We start from the raw sequence: 20891 nt of genomic DNA, 5'->3' as shown, positions 1-20891 counted from the left end.
GAAGTGTGCTCGCTTAGCACAACTTTTGTTAGGTGATGGAGATGCCATATCAGGCAGATTAACTTCATATAGTACTTGGCTGGCTTTTGGCTTGACCTTAAACTGAAGATTTAAGCGGAATTTGTCTCTTCTGGCCTTTGCCTCCGTAGATTTGATGTGCTGAGATAATCTCAAATTCTTGGAAGTCAGATCTGAGATAGCAGAATTGAGTGTGGCAATACATTAGATATCTGTTCTGTGGTAAAGATGCATGGTTTTTCTGACACAGGTTTTATTCTCCTGCTGCGACCTACCTGGGCTAAGAATACAGTAATGTAAGAATGTGTGTCTCTCAAAAAGCTTCAGATTGGAAATGCTGGGTCCTAAAATTGCAGGTTCTCCCTGAACATGAGGAAGGCAAGCCTGGGTTTCAGAGTGAATGCCTCCTRTGTTTGCTGAGGGCTCTTCTTACTGGGGGACTGGGAGATGGTTATGGTACCGCGGTTTTCTGGCTCATAATTTAGTTAATTTGAACATCATGTTTTGTATCCTTCTGCAGATGTACCGACAAGCCTCCACTTCCAGAGCATGTTGAAATCTCAGTGGCAGAACAAACCCTATGAGAAAATTAAACCTCCCAAAAAGCTCTCGCTCAAGCACAGAGCCCCCATGTCTACCAGCAGCCTGTCTGACCCTGCTCGCAAGGACCGCCACAAGCTGGTGAACTCGTTCTTCACTGCAGCCAGTAAGTCTTCTTCCCTACCTCCGTTGTGTGTAGAAACATTGACTAGTTTTGTACCCTAAAGCAGTGCAGTCTGGAGGAGAGAGGATAAGGCCATAGTATCGCAAGGCCAAGGCTGAAGGTAAAATGTGTGCAGGTTGTGAAGTTTAGGCCTGTCTCGGTTCATAGGGACCTCTTCCTGCTCAGTCTGAGGCTGTGCTCACACTATTCTCCTGGCATGGGCAGTACTACAGCTCGTTCTGGTCTGACTGCATCTGTCCAGAGCTGTGATGGTGCTGAGCCTGACCTGTCTGGATATATGGAGCTGGTAAATTCTGCCCGAGTCTCCTGTGCCAACAGAAAGAGAGGTGAAAACAGGCGTTTCATAGCTCTTTCTCTGTTCCCCTCCTCAGAGCGCTCACATCAAAAAATCCAACCAGACAAGGCACACAGGCCGCCCTTAGACGATTTTACGGCCATGTCCAAGGCCGAGAGAGCGCCAGAGCGCTCACTTGTCCAGCCTCCTGCCTATGACAAAAAGCGATTGCGAGACTGCTCATCTGAGAGGAGTGAAGGTAGGCTCCCATGGCCAGGTCTCTCGGGGGGAGCTTGGGCTTTGCTGCATATCCAGCCTCTCTCCCCCTTCAGCCTTGGAGAAGGGGGAATGCACTGCTTCTGGGCCTTGTCACCACTGCAGCAATGCCTTGTGTGCTCTAACTGCTTCTTCCCGCAGGGCCTGACAAGCTGGCAGCTGCAGGTAGAAGATGCTTCTGTTTCACGCAGAGTGGTCCTCAGCACTGGCCATTGCTGGTGCAGATGGTCTTTTTTTGCTAATGTCAGTCTTCATTTTCTCCTCCCCTCCTCGGGTAGTGTTGAAGCATCACACAGACGTCGGTGGCCCAAGCTACTTGTCAGCAGCTGCGACCCCCACRCCTCATAGCCCTATAGCACGGCAACTGTCCACCTCCTCGGAAAGCTCTGCTCCTGCCAGTACGAGTTCACAGGGCGCCTCCAACACAGCTGTGAGTATCTAGAGCCCTTCTGGAGAGACTTCTGAGATCAACTCCATCATGGGGGCTGCTGGGGGCTCTCAGCTTTTGAGCAGTTCAGGCAACAAGACTTGGGAATGCTCAGTGTTTCTCTTGCCCATGCTGGACCTGTTGTTTCAGCTGCTGGTAGAATTGGTGGTCTTTTTCTGCTCTGGTGTTGGGTCTGCTGGGGTTTCTGGATTGACTGTGCAGCAAGCCAATCAGCTGCAATTACAGTTTGACTGTCAATTCAGTAGCTGCTGGTAAATGTTCCTGTTGCGAGTAGTCCCCTGGCTGTGCTCCACATCTCAGTTTTGTTTCTGAAGTTGTCTGGGGATGCCAGGAAAATGAGTAGAACAGCTGAGCAACAGCAGTGTGCTGCTGCTAGCATGATAGTGCTTCTACTTAGGTATCTGTCACCTGATGACCTCCGTGGCCTTTTCTGTGTGTGTGGGCACTGGTCTGTACATGGGATTGGGGACTGAGCCACAGGKCTGTGGTGGATTAGTGCTGGATGGCATCTTAGTTGTCACCTGTCCTCAAGCTTCAGCAGTTTTTTAAACTAGTAGCAGCTTCTGAGGCACCCTCAGCCTCCAGAGTATTAAAGGTTGACAGGATTTGGGACCTCTTATGGAGCTATGTCTAAAAGCCATTCGTGGGCAGGAGAATAACTCCCTTCTGCTGTGCTCTGGGGTAGATTGAGTGATATGGCTCCTTTGCCAGACATCTGTCTCCCCAGGGCCTCAGACCACATTAACAGAAGCTCCCAATTAAATGTCTGAATTCTGTTGAACTCTTGAGCATCCTTAGTAAAGGTATCTGGCCTCTGTCCATGGCCACTCCAGTTAGTAGTTTGTACCACAACCTAAGCTGGATGTGACCCAGGGGACTTGAGAACAGGGATAGGGAAACAGGTCTTCCCGTACCCTGGTAGCAAAACCAAGGCGGTTAAGGACATCTGTTTGTGGCAGAGCTGAGGGCACCGCTTTCAGTTCACATGCTGGCTCTTGAGTGCGAATGTGTGCCCTTGCCCTTGCATCGAACTTGCCGCTCTGGGGCTGCCAGGTTCCAGGCAAGATCCTTCACATTAACGTTCGCTGTTGCCTTGCGGTGATGTCGCACCTGGTGATGCAACAGTGAAGTTGGCTGTGACTGCACAGGGTTTCCGAAGTGGACAAGCAGTGGTGGTTAGTTGGCTAGAATGCGGTAGGTTTTTTGTGGGAGAGAAAACTCTTTTCCTTCTCAGCAGCCGAGCATGTTGAGATGACATTTCTTCGTACTTTCATACATGTTTCTTCCCTTATTTCTGCTTTTTTTTGCTGCTGCTCTTTGGCAAGCCCATTCTAAAAGGCAAGGTTGTTGAGCAGTATTGATCCACCGGTGAGCAGTATTGAGCAGCATCACAGTTGAAACAATGTTCTCCTGTACTCAGAGATGTCCACATGAGGGGAAAGGGGGAACCCTGCCAGGTAATGCTGCTCCATCCCCATCACTGCCTGATTGGACTGGGCATATCATTAATGGACTGCATCCTGCGAGATGGTTTCTAACTTCCTTCGCTCCCTTTGGGAGACTCTTCTCAGTTCTTCTCACTGGCAGACTGTGACATCGTTTTGTATCTTGACTGTTAAATGAGTGTGATGAGCACAGTCTACATTTTTGTCGGAAAAACAGGGGTTTTTTGGCTTTCATGGTTGTGCCTGTTCATTTTGAACTGAGCGTAAACAGTCTTCCGGAGTCTGCAAACAGCCTGAAGCTGCAAATTTGAGGTATGGACTTCCCCGTTTGATCTCATGGGAATGTTAATTGTGAAAATATGACAAAGTAAATCTGCTGATCACAAAAGTTCAGTGACCTGTCCCAGTCCTAAAAAGCCTTTTGTGCTGTTCCAAAAGCCCAGCAATATAGGCATATACATAAGGCAGACTAAGGTTTGGATCTGATTGTAGTGGTTTTGCAGCACCTGCTGATGTGCATGCCCTTGCCACAAAACTAATACCACCAAACTTGTCCTTTAGAGGAGGTGGAATAATCTGTTTTGAATTCTGGGAGGTGAGTGTGCGTGAGGGGAGACTTCTGTAGCTTCTTGCACTGTAACTTGCCTTGCAATAATTGTTTGTGCTGTCCTACTTGTAGTCTTTATTGTTTTCTTCTGTGGCTCCCCAGTAGATCTTGTTTCAGAAATGATGGTCCTTACTGTGTGCTGTTGCTACCAGTTCTTCTGGATAGAGCATTACTGAATTCAGTCCAAATTTGAAAAAGGAAACTGGGCAAAGTCCCATCACCTAAAGCAAGTTGAGCTCAGTGTAATGCAGGAACACTACTGCTTTGGGACTTAACAGCATCTGATAACTTGAGATTTGACAAGGAGAAGGATCTCTTCTTGTTCTTGGATCAGGGGACAGATTTGGAAGGGAGGCAGAAGCGAGTGAAAAGGGACCTTCTCACCCCGTCTGGGTGTCCTGATGCTGAGTGGAGGTCCTCCCCACGCAGGATAGCTTGCTCTGTCTGTTTGGATGTACCCAGGTTTATGCTTTGGCCTTCAGGAGCTATGAAAACACAGCACCCCTGTAGTGATGAGTTGCAGCCACACTTAGAGAGAGATCACACCTGAACATTGCGGGGCCTCCCACCAGGGCAGGAACAAGCTAAAAAATGGGGCGAGGAGACTGTGACTAGTAAACACGCAGGGAAATGTCCTTCCTCCAGTGGCTGAGGACTGGGGGAGCTTCCCACCATTGGTTTTACTGATGGACACACGCTTTGTGGGTGCTGTGGTCTGGTGCCTGGGCTCAAGGGTCCAGGTCCTGGGTTTGAGCATCCCAGTCCAGCACAGGCTTGCGCTTGCTCCTCGATTGGCGGGTCCGACCTCGCCGCTAACAGTGACGTGTCGGGATTTCCTCGGTGCCGTGGCCATGGCAACTGCCCGCCTGCTCCGTCCTGGTACCACTTCGGATGGCCCCGGGTTTGGCCCATAGCAGGTCCCTTGCAGTTGGGTTCCTGCATGTTTTTACAGCTTTGGTGACTGGAGGAGACGGATGAGATGGTAAATTACAGGTGACTCTGTTAGGAAGATGGGCCGTTCGCATAGCAAGCTGATCTGTGAAAGTTGGGGTTGCTGTACAGGCAGTGCTGCTGTCAGAGGTGTGGGGGGAGGTTCTCAGAAAGGCAGATGGTAAGAAGGCACCCAGCGTTCAACTAGGTTTAAATAGATGATAGCGTGTAGCTTATTTCAGTCTCAGAAAATTTATTCCAGTTGAAAGCAAGATACAGATGGAAGCAGTTAGGCTCTTAGTACAGCTGTCAAARCCTGAGATGAACCACTACTGTCCGACTGCTTTAAATTCTTACTTTGTCACAGTGTCGCCTGTGTGGTAGGTCCACACCTCTGCTCTGCCACAAGTATGGGGGTTATTGCCCAAAGGGCTGGTTCTTTGCTCTTCCCTGTTATTCTCACCACCTTCCTTACATTGGTGGTAGAAACTGGATTGTATGGCAGACTTCTCTCCATCTTTTGCTGGATTAATTTCTCAGCTGGACCAGTTTCCTGATCCACCTTGTAGTGCAGTGGCAGGAAGGAGCTGTAGTGCCAGCATGGAGACGGGAGCTGGACCTCAGCCGCCCATGCTCATGTTACCTTGGTGACTGCAGAGCAGTGTCCTTGTTTATGGCTTCCAAACTGAGGATTTGGGTTGTTCTGCAAACCTGTGCCCATGGGGGAAGAGGACTTCCACCAGGCAGTAGGTGGACTCCATTCCTATGCAAATTCCTGTTGGCTTGGGGTTCTCTTTAGGTCACGTGAGGCCGTATCTTTTTTTTGTCAGTGACTTAACATGACAAAACCTACATCCCTTTCTCACCTTGTTCTTGGCTTTGTTTTACAGCAGCCAAGGAGGAGGAGAGGCGAAAGTTCATTTGATATCAATAACATTGTCATCCCGATGTCTGTTGCTGCAACAACTCGTGTAGAGAAACTGCAATATAAAGAGATCCTCACACCCAGGTACGTGTGCAATCCCTGACTCCAGTGGGATTGTCGCTTGCCAAGCTTTTACTGTGGGTTTGTCTGGTCAGACATTCGGCTGGCCTGGGTCTTTGCTCCCAGTGGCTAATGCTGGTGAGGAAAGGGACTTTCTTATTCCTTGAAAGTAAGAGATCTTGTTTATTTGGAAAACTTCTGGTTGTGTCATTTAAGAAGACTTATTACTGAGTTAAGTAATGTGTTGTCTGGGTGTCCATAGTGCACGAAAGCTAGCTGCCCTGCTCAGCTCTACTTGTGCAATCTAAAGTCAGGCTGATTGTCCTCTGTGCCATTACGAAGCTGCTGAGTACATTGAGCCAAAGGTCCTGGTGGCTTTCCCAGTTCTGCACATGCCTGGGCTGTGTCGTGTGTGTCCGGGCTGAGTTAATGTTGCAGTGCTGGAGGAGGGCAGTTGCCCTTGGGTCACGCTGTTCAGGAGAGGTGCTCCTGGGCCAGGGTGGAGGGAACAGTAGGAATCAGAAGTTTTCTCTGCCCAAGCTAAGTCCGAGGAGGTGAGCTGTCGGCCCTTGTTTGGATGTTCTTGGATGAACACTGTGGATGAGATCAGTTGCTGTTTTTTGCACCTGAGCACTTGGTGAGAGTCCACTAAATTGTTGCAGCACGGGTGCAGTTTCTTCATCCAGTCTGTCTAGTATCTAGTCCTTCTTTTCTGGTTTTCTGGTTCTCTTTCCTCCAGCCCTCCCTTTTCCTGGTCCTACCTGCTCTTCCCAGGCCCGGTTCAGAGTGGGGGAGGAAAGGAGCCTGTTGCTAGGCCAGAGGAAGAAGAGGAAATGCTGCAGTATCTGCTCTACTTCCTCTGCCCTTGGCAGGCTTCACCAGCTGTGGTGCCAAACCAGCGCCAGTTGCTGGGCAGGGAGGCAGAAAGGAAGGGCTGCAGCGGGGGGAAACACTCCAAGTCTTGCTTTCCCCTCCTGACCCTCCCAGTGTGGGAGGGCCCAGGTGGAAGGACGAGGAGGGACATGTCTCCTGCATGTCCCCCAGGGCTGCACTCGCAGAGGGTGTGCAAACCGTTTTCAGCTTCCATGAAAAGATTTGTTCAAAGTGAAGCAGGCTAGCATAGGAAGTGAGGAAACTGTTGTCTAAGACCACAGGGGAGTATTTTGGTAGATAAATGTTTGACTTAAAACTGTAGCCTAAGCATTTCACTTACAGCAGCAGACTTGCAATTTTTTTTTCCTTTGATAAAAAGCCRTGTTACTGTGTGCAGGACATGTTGCATGTTCTGATGTGCTTGGCCGTGACTGCGATTGACCTGAATCTAATGTGTTTCAGCTGGCGTGAAGTAGATATCGGTGCTCTGAAAGCAAACCCTGATGAAGACAGTGAGGAGGTAAGAACAGYGGCTTTATTTCCGAGTTAACTTGGGATGGGGTTGGTAGCAGTTGAGCAGTGTCCATGGAGGATGCTGGAAGGGCAGTCTCCTTTCCTTTCCTGTAACAAAATGGTGCGATTGGCCTTGTAGAAACCAGTCTGGTGTCGGTTCCTTTACAGGAAAGGAGTGGTAAGGCAGAAGTTGAATTAACTGACTCTATACAGCTGAATTTGGGGTCTAACTTCTGTCAAGGGACCTTTCTAGATAGCAGTCCTTTATGGAGATGGAAAGAGTCTAATCAAGACAGCATGACCAGTCATGCTGCTGTAGTTACTGTGTAGGATAAACTGAAATAAATAATACTTAAACTGTCTGTGAATGGTCTGGGATAAGTGACTTTTCTTCAGCTTTATTTTTTAGTCTCTTCCTAAGTAATTCAGACTAAGTTTAACAGTGTTCCCTGACTGCTAGCACTCGCCTCTTTAGTTTATTTAAATTCATGTTGTAGCTAATGCTGGAAAAGCTGCATGTAGATGTGCATTTAACGTAAAAAGATCTGACCAAGCCCTGTAACATTCCCTTTGCAGATTGAGGACTTGTCCGATTCGGCCTTCGCTGCTCGGCATGGCAAGTGTGAAGAGATGGAGCGGGCTAGGTGGCTTTGGAGCACAAGCATGCCACCCCAGCGGCGGGGCAGCAGGTAGGTCTCGTGGGCACGTTTTCTCTGGGGGGCCTCGGTGTTGGCAGGGGGATGCCCCCAGCGAACTCATAGCGCTCGGGCGCTGCAGGGATGTAGTGTGTTTCTCTTGGCCAAAGTGTCATTTCCAACAGAGGGATGGTCTTGGGAACAGGAGGTGGAGGCTTCATTGAACTGGCTGATCTATAAAAATGGTTAGCAGAGTTTGGGCTGGTATTGGAAAGTTTGTTCACCATCTACAAGAGCAGCCTGAGAGGCCATCTAAGTCGATTTATAGGAGTGGGTATATAGTCTTGTTAGTAGGTGGGTGAAGTTACACGCCAGTTAAGTTACTTATGCACAACTAGCTCTTGGACTGCGCATTTGGAGTCTCCTTTCTCAAGCACTTTCACTGTTTGAGAAGCGTGAGGGCTTTTGTTTTTTTTAGGATTCCCAAGTTGGCACACAGGAGCTGAGCTGGGTATCTTTAATGCAAGAACAAGGAACAGCAGTTGCTCTTAACATTATACCATGTATCATATCTCTGCTTGATTGCTTCAGCAAAGTCTTTTTTCAGTTCCGTTTATATAAATGTCCTTCCATTCCTCTGATCACTTGACACTTGATTCTCTCTCTACAGTGTCTTTTTGTGAGTGGGTGTCTAGAACTGCACACAATTTCCAGCTGTTGATTTCATAAAGCTGCGTAAGAGGAGGTTCACTGTTTCCCATTTCACTTCTAATGCTTTATTTGTTTTTGAACCACTCCACACTTGGGCAGAAGTTCTTGCTGAACCTTGTGCGAACATGCACCCGTCTCTTCAGTTTAGCTGTGGTCAGTTTAGGCCCAGTCAGGTGTGTGAGATAGTGCAGGGCTTCTGCAAGAATTTTTGCAAATGCAAAACTAGCATTTGTCAAATTCCATGTCATCTGCTGCTGTCTTGGTTGTTTCACGGTCAGAAATTCCCGATCCTTTCGAGTCCACATAAATGTTGGTATCAGTGGGTTTCATCAGTCCATACAAATAAATTTCTCAGTGCTGGTTGAGAAAGGAATGTTTTGGTGTTTCTCTGCAAACATCTTTAGCCAGTTTCTCACATCCAATGGTATTTTACTGTGACTTCATTTCTCTAAAGACCTCTTGTAAGGAAGCTGGTGAAAGATGCTACAGTGAGGTCCTTGGTCATCAAGGTGAATTCAGCCTTCATCTCACAGGCATAGAAATGCTGGTGGGAAGGGACCTCTGGAGGTCTCTAGTACTTAAGCAAGGCCATCACCAGCAGAAGATCAGGTTGGCCGTGGCTTTATCTGGCCTTGGCTTGAACACTTGCAAGGATGGAGATCCCTCCCACCTCTCTGTTGACCTGTCACAGGACAGTCCCTCCTTCCTGGAAAGGTTTTTTCCTGCTGCTACTGAAAAGAGTTTGGTACTGTTGTCTCTGACTGCCTTTCTAGGCAGCGATCAGGTCCTGTCTTAGCCTGTTTGCCAGAATGAACCATCCCAGCTCCCTTCACTTCCCCGACAATCCTGGAAACTCTTGCTGGATCCTTTCAAGTGTCCCTGCATCCCTCTGAACCGGGGATTCAGAGCTGGGCTCAGGATTCCCCGTGCAGCTCCTCTCCAGAGAGGAGAAGAGGTTATAACCCCCCCTGCTCTGCTGGCCATGTTCCTCTTGGTGTAACCCAGGATGGTGTTTGCTGTGTTTGGAGCCTCTCATAACCTGGTAACTTCTGCTTGACAATTGTGACTTAGCTAGGACTTTTCTCCTCGCTGCCTGTGGAGTACCAGGGCCAGGTAATACCAGTAAAGACTGGGCTCCATTTAGTTTCCCTGCAATGTCAATCTCTTTATGACCTGCTTTGGAAGATCTGCTGATCATCTTACGGTCTTCCTGCCTCTTAGATATCTAACAGAGTGTTTTTCTTCTGTGGCAGTTTTTAAATTGCATCTTGACTCAACACATCGTGTCTACATATAGGCTGCTGTAGGTGTAGCTATTTTATTAGTCTAATTGTGGCTGGGTTTCCACGTTCTGATGAACATTTTGGCCCAGGCAGATTTTGGAATGTGATCTTTGGCAGACCTTGATTGCCACTTGCTGTTGAAGTTCATGTTGAAGAGATACATAAAGGTTTGGAGATTTTGTTTAGGTTTTTCTGTTTGCAGCCTGCAGGCCTGTCATCTGAGAATCTATGTGGATACTCAAACTTTCTTAATTTGGGGTTTTAATCTTCTAAAGTCTAGGGGTTTTGCAGTGCTCCTGCTACACCCAACTATTGAACTTGCTGTATTTTCAGTGTTACTTACTAGCTTCCTGGCATCACATGGCGCATGGATGATGCAAATGCTTGGAGAAACTGATTTTTAAGTGATTTCATGGGATCATTTCTCATTGCTGTATTTCTGCAGCACTTAGAGCGTAGGAGATGTGTGTGGGACATGTATCCTTAGGAGAGCAGCGTCAGTGTTGCGGTGCATCAGGACGGTGGTGATGGGACACAGATGAGCCTGGATGAGTTTAAACTCTGGCCTGAGAAGTTCCCTGTTTGTGCATGCTGAATTCCTCCAGCGTCCTCCGCTGTGCGGGTCCTCTCGAGGGGGTGGTGGAAGGGATTGAAGTCGGGTGGCAGTGGGTGATCTTTTCACAGAGCTGACCCCTGTAACGGTGCTGGCTTCGCGGTCAGACTCTTGAATATGTTCCTATCTCAGGTCTTACAGATCGACAGACGGACGGACAACCCCTCAGCTGGGGAACCCCTCGACTCCCCAGCCAGCATCCCCTGACGTGGGCAACTGCCACTCCCACGCGGAGCTGTCCCACACCTACTCCCCGCGCAGTCCCATCAGCCCCGAACTGCTCTCTGCCCCCCTCACCCCCTTGTCCCGTGACTCCATGCGGCTTCTGTCCAGCGAGGACACCCGCTGCTCCACGCCCGAGGCCGGCCTTGACGAACAGGTGGGTGCTCGCTCTGACTTTGGCTCTTGGCTCTAATTTTGTTCCTTGTGGCTGGCAGGAAGGTCCCAAGCGTTGCATGTCGTTGTGCCGCGGTTACTGCGGCGGCTGCCGCCGATTTGTAAAGCTAAATCCGATGCTCAAACTTCAGTGTTTTATTCCTCTTGCTGTGGGGAAGCAGCTTGGAAATCTCCATGTGGGAAATTCAGTCCAGACGCTCGGCCGGATGGGCTGGCGAGCGCAGTGTCGCTCAGCGTTGCAGCAGGATGTTTTTCCAGTGGCTGGTTCAGTTTGGAGGCTGCCGTGTCTTCGCCGCGTGTGCTAAAGATCCTGCTTCATGCTCTGTTAGCGATGCTAGGCTAAGCGCGTGGCTGGCGCAGCGCAGCAGAGTTCCTGCTCCGACCGCTGCTGCGGGCAGCCGGACTCGCGCGTGAAAGGGGAGCAGAAGAGCTTTTCCGGAGGATATTCCATAGCCCGGTATCTCTTCCCTTTAGGCTGTACAGCCCTGGGAGCGACGCACCTTCCCACTGTCGTACGATCCCAGGACAGAGTGCGAGGACCAATCCGACCCCCAAGACCGGTCGTCGCGCTGCACCCGGCGCACGTCAGGCAGTAAATCCTCCCGGGAGACCGACGGCACTTCCGCTTTGTCCACCGCGGCCAGCCTCAAGAGCCGGACCCCCCTGGCGGCCCCCTCTTCCTCTTCCTCCGCAGCAGTCCAGCGGCCAGCGCACAGATAGAGACGTACGGGAAGACAGGAGCAAAACCAACACACAGAACTAACTCTTGGCATTAAAGCTTCCAAAATCTGCGTTTGATATTCAAACATCCTGCCGGGAATTTTCACAGTTTTTAGTGAATTTAAGGAGTTTAGAAACTGTTTTTTGTTTTTGTTTTTTTCCATGTTTCCTTGTCACACAAAATGAGAGCCCCCAGATTCCTCCCAGCGGAGTGAAGCCTTGGGAGGGGAGCAGCCCACCAGGCCCCCTCCCTCTTCTCCTCCCCTCCCCTCTTAGGTGTATAAAACTAGAGCACAGGATTTAGCTGACTAGCAGACTTCGGGGATAGTTTTTCTCAAGCAAAAGGGTGTCTTTTTCTCTTAACCCTCTACCCCCTCCCTGAAAGGTTTTAGTGGAGTGAAATTAGTGGTGAAAAGTGATGTCTTGGGATTGCAACCTTCACTAGCTGTCTGTCTGTCCTCACGTGCAGAGGGCCCACCCTGCACTGCCGCCCGCCGGCGTTTTCCTTCCCTAGGTTGTAGTTCCAGGTATCCCGAGGGGTGACTCTGCCCTGGCTGCACGGCGCCGCCGTGCCGCCTGCCACCTCTTCCCTCTTCCTCCTCCTCTCCCGGTTTCGGAGCAGCCGCTTGCTGCGCCCGGGTCTGGCTGCCCTGTCCCTCGGGGAAAAGGCAGGACCCTTTCTAGCCGCTTGACGCACAGCTCCGCGTGGGAGGAGCGGGGTTTCGGAAGCAGTCTTGTTCCCACCTCGCGTTTCTAGCCTGGGTCGAAGGCAGGGAGGGGAGAGTCGCCAGCCCGGTGTGGTCGGACGCTTCAAGCGGGAGCAGAAATTCCACGGATGCGCTTAAGGACTCGTTTGGGGGACGCGGCTTGTCGCGAGGCCAGCGGCAGCTCTCAGCTGGGAGCCGCGGGTCTGTCGCTGACACTTGAGCTTTGCCTTCGCGTCGCCCCGTAGGGTTTGAGAGCTCAGGCCGGGTCAGCTCGGGGCTGCTGCCGCCGAGGAGCCGTTGCGAGTGGCGAGCGTCCCCCGGAGAGGGACGCTTGGGCGTTGGGAGGAAGCGTCCCCCTGCCCGGGACGGAGCAAGTCTGGGTTGCAAGGCCGAGGCGCTGGTGCGGCTTCTCTAGGTTGGTTTGGTCTCAAAAAAGGGGAGGGAAAAAAAAAGAGGGAAGAACGGCAAGCGTGGGTGCTGCGCGCGGCCGGCGCTGGCGTGCCGGGGGAGAATCGGGATCTGTCACCACTGCTTAGCTCCACTTCCACGCACGGTCCGCAAACAGGTGTCGATTCTGTTTCATTTCCGAGTCTTTGGTCCGACATGCCACCTCCTGACAGGTATTTTATTTTGAAACCACCTTTGCTGTTGTTCCTCCTTTCCCTCCCGCCCTGCCCTGCCCCGTGCACCCGCAGCGACTCCCGGATCCCGCACACCGTTCCCATCCGTAACGCTTTCCGATCCTGACGGTGTGGCTATTGGTCCCTGTCCTGTTGCTAGCATTGTGCCTGTCTTATGTATAATCACATCACCAAAAAAGGAAAAAAAATACAAAGGACATATTTTTTTTTCCATTTTGTAATCGTAAAGAAATAGTAGCTAAACTGCTTAATGGTTGGGGTTTTCACAATTTTCAACATTATCTAGTGTTTTTGGTTCTGTTCTAGTTTAAAGGATTTGTCATCATTTCTTAAAAAAAAAAAACAATGCTACCATATCCCTCTGCATAAGTGCTTTTCTATTTATAAGGTTGAAAATTCTGAATAACCCTTTTAGCATTATAAAAACCACAAAAAAAACACCTTGTATTTTGTAAATATTTTCTTTTCCTGCTTTGAGCTGTGTAATGTCCTTGTTATATAGAAATGCTTTTCTTCCGAGAAGCTGATCTTTGTTAATGTCTTGATTCTGTTGGCCAAGCACAAATGTGCTTATAAAAAAAATAAGAAAAGATTAAAAAAAAAATTAAAACAGAATATTGTACGCAAAGTGTGTTTGTGAAACACTGGGTCGGGCAAGCGGAACCAGCCCTCGAGCGTTGCTCACGCTGCTCTGGCAGATCAGCTCTCCCCTACGACCGCTCGACTGAATGGCCCCTTTTTTATGACATTAGTTTCTAGCAGTTACTGTCAATTACTGAAAAGCGGAATTGTTCCGCGCGATCTCTAGCTTTAGGCGTCGCGCTGTGATATACGTGTGATCAAACCAGCCTGGGGCTCGGTGGTGCTTCCCTTGAAGAGCTCACGCAACCCGAGTTCGGCCTCGCGTCCGTGAGTCAGTCGAACTGGGGGTGGGCGAGGAGGCTTCTCTCGTTTGGGGGGTTTGGGGGGGCTGGTTGCTGCTCACGAATCCCTATCGTGGGATTTGCACAAATAGTCGGTCTCCGTCGCGGCACTCGCAGCGGGTTTTGCTGTGGAACTTGAATGTTGTTTGTAAGAGGTGGGTGGTGGGAGGCGACTTCCTTGGATGTTCTTAATTTCCAAGATAAGAGACTATACTTTGTTCCTTGTTATCCATGTGCATGGAAAACAGGAAGCTGTTGGCTGAATATTAGCCAGATGATCAAAGAAGTAGGAGGCAGCAACCTGTACATCACCGGTTTATTTACAAGTAATTAACAGAAGAGGAAAAATCCAATCAGAAAAGCAAGCCGTGGTGGCCTGCAGTGGCGCGAGCAGCTGTGCCGGGCTGGCTGTGGGCAGGAAAGCTCCTCTGGGTGTTCGGAGTCGCACAAAGCGGCTCTGTCCTTCGGAAGGTGTGCAGCAGTCAAAGGGCCCTTTAGTGCTGCTTTGGGGCTTCTAAAGTGCTTGGTAACTGCAGGATCTCGAGCTGCAAAAGCTAAAAATGCGATGGATCGGATGGGGCTGGGATTACTGAAAGGGGAATAAGGGAGTCACTGTAGATGTGGAGCTGTCTCTGAGGTTTGCTCTGAAAAACCCCAGTGTTAATCTGTGCCTATGGGGTAGAGCTGTATTTAGGCTCCCTTTACAGCTGAGGAAATGTCCTGTCCGTGTTCGTACAATGAGTCAACAAAAGCCAGAAATAAAACTTGGGCTTCCTGGCTGCAGGGCCTTTGCTCTGACCGGCCTCTCTCGGCCCCCGGAGGGTCGAGCCTTGCTCCTTCCTGCGCTGGGGGCAGGAGCGCTGCGGGGGGACGGAGGTGGCGGCTCTTGGCGTGTCCGGGTGTTGCAAGACTGGACTGGCACATTTTGACATGCAGCAAGCGAGGTTGTTCTTGGTAAAGGCGTGACAGTGTTTTCCCCTATGAGATTAACCTTCAACCAGGACTCTTGTGGCAGCTGAGGGCAGTTGAGTGAGGGAGACTTCAGCTCCACAGAGGCTGGAAGTTTAACCCAAAACTGCTCTGAGGGGTTTGGCTCACTTGTAGCAGACCAAAAAAAAAAAAAAAAAAAAAAAAGTGAAAAAGAAATGCGTTATTATTGTTCATTTGCCCAGTGCAAACTAACCACCTCCTCTCTAGCAGAAAGCTGATGTCCTGCGTTCGCCACCTGCGCTCGAGTTTGCTGCCGGAAGACCTGTGGCCTCCCCACGCGTGGCAGTGAAGGGGCGGCGTGTTGAGCTGCATCGCCTCAGCTGTGGTGGGGGTCAGTATAAAAGCGCTTTCTAAAAGAAAGATGTCCCTTTGCCTTTAGCACGCTCTAGCAGCTAGTCCCAGTGCCAGCTTCACCGCACAGCCCCCAGCCCAGTGGTGCTGACGTGGCGAAGGTGGCTTTGCCCGCAGCTGCGTGCCCCCTTCGAAGGAGCGAGAGGAGAGGACCTCAGCAGAGGACGCTGCTGTCCCAAGGTGAGGTTTTGCGAGTACCTTGCTGCTCTGGGCTAGGGACAAAATGCATTTAGGCTCCTGTCTTCAGCAGCACTCTAGGATAGCGTCAAACCCAAATCTGAGCACACATTTTGAGAGGAAATGCAAGGTGCTTGTTTCAAGCTCACATCTCGTACCCACCCCAGACGTTTCCATGCTTCCTTCCTCATGCAAAAGAGGCAGCTTTTATTGTAGTAATGACTTTATTTCCAAATTCACTTTTACGGCAACAGTGTAAACCAGTTGTTAAAACGCACAATACACTATGGACATTCACAGACAGGAAGCTAAGCTAGAATGATATACTGAGATCAAACCTTCCCTCCCCTCCCCAGCGCACTGACAGGGAATACGGGACTGCAAACACCAGTGTTAGTCTGACACTTGAAGTTCATTTAACACGCGGATTTTTGAGTTTCAGAAACATGGTTTGGAATCAGTGCCAGTTTTAACCCTTTTCAGACCAAGATGTGTGTGGAGTAAAGGAGAAGCCACGGGTCAGCCTGTCCGGCTGGTAATGCTAAACCTCAGGCCTGGGTCTGAACGGGGGCTCAGGGCTGGGATGTGGCTTGGGCAGAGGCAGGCTGGGGCTGCTGGAAGGGGTCGGCAGGAGCCACCGCGGAGGAGAGGTCTGTCCCAGGCCCCCGCCGCCCCCCTGCAGCCCCGCGCAGGGCAAGGACGGCAGTGGGGAGGGCAGCAGGTGGGACAGGGAGGCGATGCGCGTGCAGCGGGATGGGGCCGTTCATCGGAGCGCGCGGTGTGTTAGGGACGACTCCTGGCCCAGGGCGCTGGTGTCCCCGGGAACTGCATGGAGGAGCCTGGCTGGGTCGGGGCAGGTCCAGGACATGGACAAGTTGGCTACAAGCTGTCCCACCCTGCCCGGCAGCAGCGGCCGAAAAGGGTTAAAAGGGGTAACTGTTGTTTTTGGTGGTTCTCCCACTTGCTCATTTTACATAGGACAAAAATATCGCAGTGGCTCCTACATCCTACATCAATACAACGATAGTCACAGACTTAAAATACAGATTCTTACAATCACAGAGTCAATTTAAATGGAGCTACTGATATGCTGAAAGTGGGCTTTTGGTCGACTTGCATTGGTGCTGGACCAGCCTCTCCCCAGCAGCAGAGCAACCCCTGGGGTGGCAGAGAAAGGAGCTGGACCCCCCCCCCCAAGCCCCCATCCCTGTCCCAGACCCATTTTCTTGGGCTGGCTGAAGCCCAGACAACACACCAATGTAGCAGCCCTGCACCTTGCAGAAAAACCCCACAGTGTCTGCGCAGGGTGCGCGAAGGCCGGAGCAGTGGGGCACGTCCGTCACCTTCTCCTAAGGATGGGAGTGGATCCTGTCCGTGGAGGAAATGCTGCACTGCCCTGACTAACCTGGGCTTTCACCTGGCGTTAAGCAGCCCCGGGATGACCCACGCCACAGGCCCCAGCAGCCGTTTCCTCCCTGCAGCCCCACTCAGGCCGGTTTTGCAGCACTATCCCCATGGCTGGAAAGCACAGCTTTCCTCGCAGCGCAGCCCTGCGGGTGCCTCTGCGGCCCCGCTGCTCCTGCTGCCCGCGCTCCCCTCGCAGGGAGCCGGCGGGAGGCGGGAGGCTGCGCCAAGCGGCGCCCGTCCCATCTCAGCCTCTTTGGTTGTTGAAGGAAGGGGGGCTCGCGGGGGTGCCGGCGGGCGCAGCGCAGACCCGACCCCTCCCCCCCCCCCAGTCGTGCTCCCTAAGTTGCCACACCAACAAAAGCAGCAAAGGAAGGAAAGGACACCGCAGCAGAGCGCAGGGAAAGGTCCTGGGGGAGCTGCCACCATCCAAAAGCTACAACCTCCCTCGCGCCTTCCCCTCGCTTCCTCCTGTTTGTCTCCTACCGCTGCCAAATGCACAAGAACAGCAGAGCCAGGGAGCAGCCGCTTCTGCAGACCTCGGAGCTGTCCTTGCGGGGGGAGGGAAAAACAAAACAAAAGGACCCCAAAAAACCCCCACAACCCAAAATGTTACAAGCTGCACCCAAATGCAGGCGGCATCTCTCAGCGCTGGAGCGGTGAGTGCCCCTCGTACCTGGCTGCACAACCCCAACCTCCCCCCCCTAGCCCCAGGCCCTCTCCTTCCGTGCTGGGAGCGGAGCAGGGCCGGGAAGACCCCATGCAGCCCCCCCCCAGCCCGCATGCCCACCCCGCGCTGCTCCCATCCACGCACCCAGCAGACATGCGGTGCCGGGCTGCTCCGGCAGCGCCGGGTCTGGGCACGACCTGGAGCTTAGCAAAGCTTCGCCTCCCGCCCTCCCCGCTGGCCTGGCCGGGTTGCGGCAGAGCCAGCGTGGGGGGTGGCCCACGGGGCAGCTCAAAACTACTTACAGCATTTTTTTTAAACACATGCTCATTTATGGAAACAATCACCCTGGCACGGTCCAAGCATATACAGACAAATCTACTCTACAACACGAGGGGCTGCCAAAGGGAGGGGGAAAAGCCTCTACTCATCCACTCAGCGGTTCCAGCACAGCCACGGGGAGGGGAAGGGCCGGACGGGGCCCCTTTCCCCACGGGATACCCCCGGTACTCCAGCTGCCGGAGCTGAGAGCGGGGCAGGCAGGGGAGGGGATACCTGGCAGTTATCTTCATACACATCTCGGCTTTCGGAGGTAAAAACCAAAACGTTTCTTCCAAATCAGCAGGCAAACGTAACGCCTAAGGGGAGGGCGCCTGCCTGCAGTCCCTGGCTGCAGCACCTGCTGCCCGCGCCGACCGCAGCGCCAGGCCTCCAGCCCGGGCATCGTCACCCTAACGAGCGTGGGAAGGTCCCAGCCCTGCGGCTCCGGGGCTGTCGCGTCCCCTGCCCGATGACACCCTCCCGCTGCACTGCGCTGGGGAGCGTTCTCCCCGGGGTGGGCAGCGGCCGCACGACCAGCCGGGCTCTGGGCAAGGCCGGGACAGCGGGGGGACGAGGGGAGGGAGCAGGGGACAGGCACGGGCTGCGCGCTCCGAGGAGCAGGGGGAGAGGAGGTTTTGTACCTCATAGTGTCACTGATTTTTGAAGTCCTGGAGCTAGAGCTGAATGAACAGTAAAAGCAGGTTAAATCATTAACCAGTTAGGGGACGGGGAAGCAGCTGTAAAAGGAACAGAGGAAGAAGGCCAGATTATTATGTTTCTTTTGTTTCTTTCCTTGTCTTCTCTCATCTCCGCTCGCAACGCCCCGATCACAAGCCCTGCTTGGCCAGCGAAGCGGACACTTCGTCGGCTAGCGTGGCAAGCTGGGGGGAGTCCACCATATTGATGCTGCCGGTGGAGGAGACGTTGCTAAGGCGGCGTGGGGAGGCATCTCCGGAGATGGTGGGGGACTTGTAGACGATTTCGGCGCCGTGGTCGGTCTTGGCTTTGGCGTTCTCGCGGAAGGTCAGCTTATGAGTCTCAATCTGCAACGAGAGCGAAGGCCGGTGAGCGAGGAGGATGGGGGAAGCCGGCCAGAGAGGGTGTTTTTACCTGCAAACCATCCGCTCGGTCCCCGCTGCCGTGCGGCCGGGAGGAAGGCAGCGAGGAGGCACCCGAGCCCCAACCGAGGCGCGGGGTCCAGCCCTCCTCCCTGGGCGCTGGCGGGAGAAACTGGGCTGCCACGGCCGTGCGCTGGTGCCGACGGCCTCGATCCCCCTGACGCCCCCCCCCAGTCCTCAGGCACGTCCCTTCCAGCAGCCCACAGCGGGAACGGGCACTGCCGGAGGGGAGGGCAGGATCGGGGCCTCGCGGGATGCCGTCAAAACCTTCCCACGTGCCCGGGGCTGGCGAGGCAGGCAGTCCCAGGCGCGAGGCTGATGGCACAGCCCAGGGCTGCTTCCTCTCCCCAGGCAGGGATTTACCAGGGGAATTCCCATACGGCTCATTCAGGCTGCCACTTACGCCGACGGCCCAGCTGGGAACACCAGGCTGCTCCCGTTAGCCAAATCCCTCTCTCCTGGCGAGCGCGAGGGCCGGGGAGGGGAGGAGAAGTGTATCAGGTTTGCTACTTACTGGTGGCCTCCCCAGCCGAGTGTAAGGCTGGGAGCTGGCTCTCCGCGGGGCTGGGCGGCTCCAGTACCAGCGACTGGAGCCCAGCGGGGTCTGGGCTCGGGGTCCGAGCAGCCTGGGGACGGGTCTTGTCTTCCTTGCCTTTCTCTCTCTACAGGTGAAGAAACCCGCCCAGGGCGGTGGGGTGCAAAAAACGCATCAGCAACRAAAAACAGATCCAATAAACGTCAACCAGAAGAGGAGAAAAAAAAAAAAGAAAAGAAATAATAGAAAATTGGGGAGAAAAAGACCTGAAAAACAGGCCCATTCACTGATTCACAGGGAGAAGACTGCCTTTGGAGATGGGGAGGAAGGCTTCCCTAGGCAGCAAAGGAGAGCAGATGCCGCCAGCACAGGTACTTAGAGCACCCAGCACCCGAGTTGGGCGCAATCCAGCCTGAGAGCTGTGGCCAGTGCTCGGGGGGAGGCAGAGATGGGAACCGGAGTCACTGTGTGTCCAAATCTGAATCCTTCACAGAGCAAGGAGGGGACCGAGGACCTGGGAAAGGCTGGGGAAGGAGCAGCCTGCAGCGGCTGCACTACACGGAGGGCTGGCAGGGCACAACTGTCCCCTCCCTGCAGACRCAGCATCCCACCTTGGAGCAGAGATGCCTGAGGAAGGTCCCTGGCACTAACGTGCAAACAGGAACAAGCTGGGCAAGGGAAGCAATTGAGGCAGCACCTGAACTCAAGTTAGACTGATAACATCCTTCAGGTGTGGATTTAGGCAGGATACAAGCAACAGCCCCAGGGGAAGGCTGAGGCAGGTGATACTGGTGTCAGCTCACAGCCTTGCAAATGAATTCCCCCTCCAAAGGGCAAGTTCTTCAAACTATGGCCCAGTGAATGTGCCAGGATATGAAATCATCATCATCATCATCATAAAAATGATGAAAATGGGCTCAGTGGAAGCACAGGGCAGTCTGATGCGTAGCAGCAGCGAGAGAAGGGTAAGGAAGTCAAGCGATCCCTCGGTCAGAGACCAGCACGCTCGCTGGGAGGCAAAGAACTGGGAGGCGCAAAGAGAAAACGCAGCCAAGAACAAAGTGCTGAAATACAGGAGCCGAAACAGAACTTTCCCCTCCCATTGAGAAAAAGGTGTTTGAAAAACAAGCAAGACAAAAACCACCTTTCCCCAGCGTAATCCAACCATGGACGCCACCAGGCTGAAGTCTCAACACTGCGCTTACCAGATCTCTCCTGCCTGCAAGGTGCTCTGCTGTCCTTAAAACGAGGTTGTAGAGGTGTTTTACTTGACTGAGACTTACTGTGAAGACAGCATCGAAGCCTCCGCAGGAATGGCTCACCCCAAGTTCAGGATTTCACCTTACCCAATTGGCTTTTGTCTTTCAATTTAAATTCCCCAAACATGCACTCCCTGCACAGAGCCCTCAGTCAGTCTCAGCTGGGAAACTGAGACTGGAAGTAAGAAGAGATCACCTTTCTTCTGAAATGACAGCCCACTGCAAAGTCACCTTTTCTAAATAAAGCTAAGCCTTTAATGCTCCGCTTTCACCGGGGAACCAATGCCTACGCGGTGCCCTGAGCTGCCAGCTTTGCGCCACACTGTTGGGGGTAACTGGCCATGTAC

At 52.5% G+C, this 20891-nt stretch overlaps 2 protein-coding genes across 12 annotated transcripts in view; one reads left to right on the top strand and one right to left on the bottom strand.

Annotated features, from left to right (window-relative positions):
- Positions 1–13414, top strand: part of KANSL1 (KAT8 regulatory NSL complex subunit 1) — a 108629-nt gene extending 95215 nt beyond the window's left edge. For 3 of the 4 annotated variants that reach the window (XM_026059203.1, XM_026059201.1, XM_026059202.1), the window contains 8 exons: positions 539–724; positions 1114–1275; positions 1571–1722; positions 5613–5731; positions 7043–7100; positions 7670–7782; positions 10468–10714; positions 11206–13414. In XM_026059203.1, the coding sequence (XP_025914988.1) occupies positions 539–724; positions 1114–1275; positions 1571–1722; positions 5613–5731; positions 7043–7100; positions 7670–7782; positions 10468–10714; positions 11206–11451 (1283 nt within the window). In that variant the 3' untranslated portion in view covers positions 11452–13414. The remainder of the gene's footprint in view (positions 1–538; positions 725–1113; positions 1276–1570; positions 1723–5612; positions 5732–7042; positions 7101–7669; positions 7783–10467; positions 10715–11205) is intronic. The other variant, XM_026059204.1, reaches the window with a different exon arrangement.
- A 5170-nt stretch (positions 13415–18584) lies between these two features.
- The window catches only part of MAPT (microtubule associated protein tau), a 48186-nt gene continuing 45879 nt past the window's right edge, over positions 18585–20891 (bottom strand). For all 8 annotated transcript variants that reach the window (XM_026059220.1, XM_026059219.1, XM_026059218.1 and 5 more), the window contains 2 exons: positions 19265–19412; positions 18585–18675 (listed from right to left, as the gene is read on the bottom strand). In XM_026059220.1, the coding sequence (XP_025915005.1) occupies positions 18671–18675; positions 19265–19412 (153 nt within the window). In that variant the 3' untranslated portion in view covers positions 18585–18670. The remainder of the gene's footprint in view (positions 18676–19264; positions 19413–20891) is intronic.

This window comes from Apteryx rowi, unplaced genomic scaffold, assembly GCF_003343035.1.
Source record: "Apteryx rowi isolate R43461 unplaced genomic scaffold, aptRow1 scaffold_154, whole genome shotgun sequence".
Lineage (NCBI taxonomy): Eukaryota > Metazoa > Chordata > Aves > Apterygiformes > Apterygidae > Apteryx > Apteryx rowi.
The sequence above is the reverse complement of the archived record's forward strand: the minus strand, read 5'-3'. Positions and strand labels throughout refer to the sequence as shown.